Source organism: Limulus polyphemus, unplaced genomic scaffold (assembly GCF_000517525.1).
Source record: "Limulus polyphemus unplaced genomic scaffold, Limulus_polyphemus-2.1.2 Scaffold3469, whole genome shotgun sequence".
Taxonomy (NCBI): domain Eukaryota; kingdom Metazoa; phylum Arthropoda; class Merostomata; order Xiphosura; family Limulidae; genus Limulus; species Limulus polyphemus.
In genome coordinates this window covers 3473-5314 of record NW_013669079.1, presented here as the reverse complement: position 1 = coordinate 5314, position 1842 = coordinate 3473, and the positions used below count along the sequence as shown (strand labels likewise).

At 33.4% G+C, this 1842-nt stretch overlaps 1 protein-coding gene across 1 annotated transcript in view; it reads left to right on the top strand.

Moving 5' to 3' along the window:
• The window catches only part of LOC106469406 (dynamin-like 120 kDa protein, mitochondrial), a 45221-nt gene extending 43550 nt beyond the window's left edge, over window positions 1–1671 (top strand). Inside the window, 3 exon segments of the mRNA XM_013929896.2 lie at window positions 6–64; window positions 542–635; window positions 1523–1671. Coding sequence (XP_013785350.2) covers window positions 6–64; window positions 542–635; window positions 1523–1671 — 302 coding nt within the window.
• The last annotated feature ends 171 nt before the right edge of the window (window positions 1672–1842 follow it).

Sequence of the window (1842 nt, the reverse complement as noted above, 5' to 3'; positions counted from 1 at the left end):
TCATAATAAAGTTCAAGAATGTAGAAAAGGATTTTATCTGTACCACCAAGGACTTGAATCGGAGGTGAGTGATGACATCATACATTTTACGCTATAGAAAAGGATTTTATCTGTACCACCAAGGACTTGAATCGGAGGTGAGTGATGACCATCATACATTTTACGCTATAGAAAAGGATTTTATCTGTACCACCAAGGACTTGAATCGGAGGTGAGTGATGACATCATACATTTTACGCCAGCAGCTATTAGCAATTTAATGGTAAACATCATTCAGATTTACATGAAGATGTCGAGCACATCGAATAAAGCATTTAAACAGTTTAAAAAATGTTAATGTGTCTGAAACAGGTAGAAAAAGATTCTTCAACAAACTCAAGTGTGTCCTCTGTTTCAATCTAATTATAACAGATGAATAATAGCATTGTCTTGAGAGAATTGAATATGTTATTATTATTATTATCTGATATAATGGACAATATGTTATGTAGAGACTTGTGTTGGATTATGATTTAGGTGTAATATTTCTTTGTATTTATAGTTGGACTGTAATGACGTGGTGTTATTTTGGCGAATCCAACGAATGATTCATACAACAGCTAATGCCTTGAGACAACAAGTAATGAACAGGGAAGGTAAGAATATCTTGGATGACAGTGGTAAAACCAGAAAGTTTGGTACTGATAACACAGGCCTGTGATGGTTTTATTATCTTGAAATATTTACATGTTCTACAGTAATTCCTGTACGCTGACTTCCGAAAATGATATCCACTTTTCTCCATCACGTACAGATTTTTCACTAAACGTCATATGTAATTTTACATAAGTGAATCATTTTAATTGAAACTGGGTCACATTTTTGTGATGCTAAAAATGTTGACATCCACTGGCTATAGATTTCTCTAGACCAATCGCAATGTGAGAGGCTTATCGATCTTTCTAGAATCCAAACATAATAATAAAAAATGTGCATTGTGGTAAACGAAATAATAATTTGATGTAAATAAGAGTGTTTTTTTTCCTTCCCGGTTTGTAAAAAAAATCCCTTACATTACAGAAAAATATTAATATTGTTTTTCGAAATCTGAGTAGCTGAATTATGGAAAATCCATTATTAAAACCAAAATAACGTTTATGAAGTCAAAGAGTTTATATAAAAGTTCAATAAACATTCACTGCCTTGTGCCAAGTAATAGAAAAGCTGTACATAGTGAACCTTGAACTTTGTCCGAAACATTTAAAAAAAAAAGGATTTACCAATAAAGAGAAAAAAAGTTCACAGTGAACCAGAAATAATTTTAACCAGATGTAGACAGCACAAACAAATAATAGTCGGTTACTGCAAACAAAATGGAATTAAAAAACTAATGGCTATAATTTGAATAAAACTGTATTTTAAAGATAGTATGCGGTTCTGATTTTATTGTAATCTTGTTATTTTTCTAATATGTTTTAGATAATATTATACAATGTTGATATGAAATTACTATTGTAGAACAGTACATCTGGTTTTTCTGCAGCACGTCGGCTGGAGAAAGAAATCAAGGAGGTTCTAGAGGACTATGGTCAAGACCGAGAGAAGAAGGTCCAGCTTTTAAGAGGAAGAAGAGTGGAATTAGCAGAAGAATTGAGTATGTCGATACACTTTTTAATGTTAAGGTTTCTATGACTTGCTGAATTTAGGAAAATATCTTGAGCTGTTGGGAAAATGAGCGAATAGTTAGAACGTGAACATTTTCTATGATAGAAGAATTAGTCCATGAAGGGGCCCGGCATGGCCAGGTGGTTAAGGTACTCGACTCGTAATCTGAGGGTCGCGGGTTCGAATCCCCGTCACACC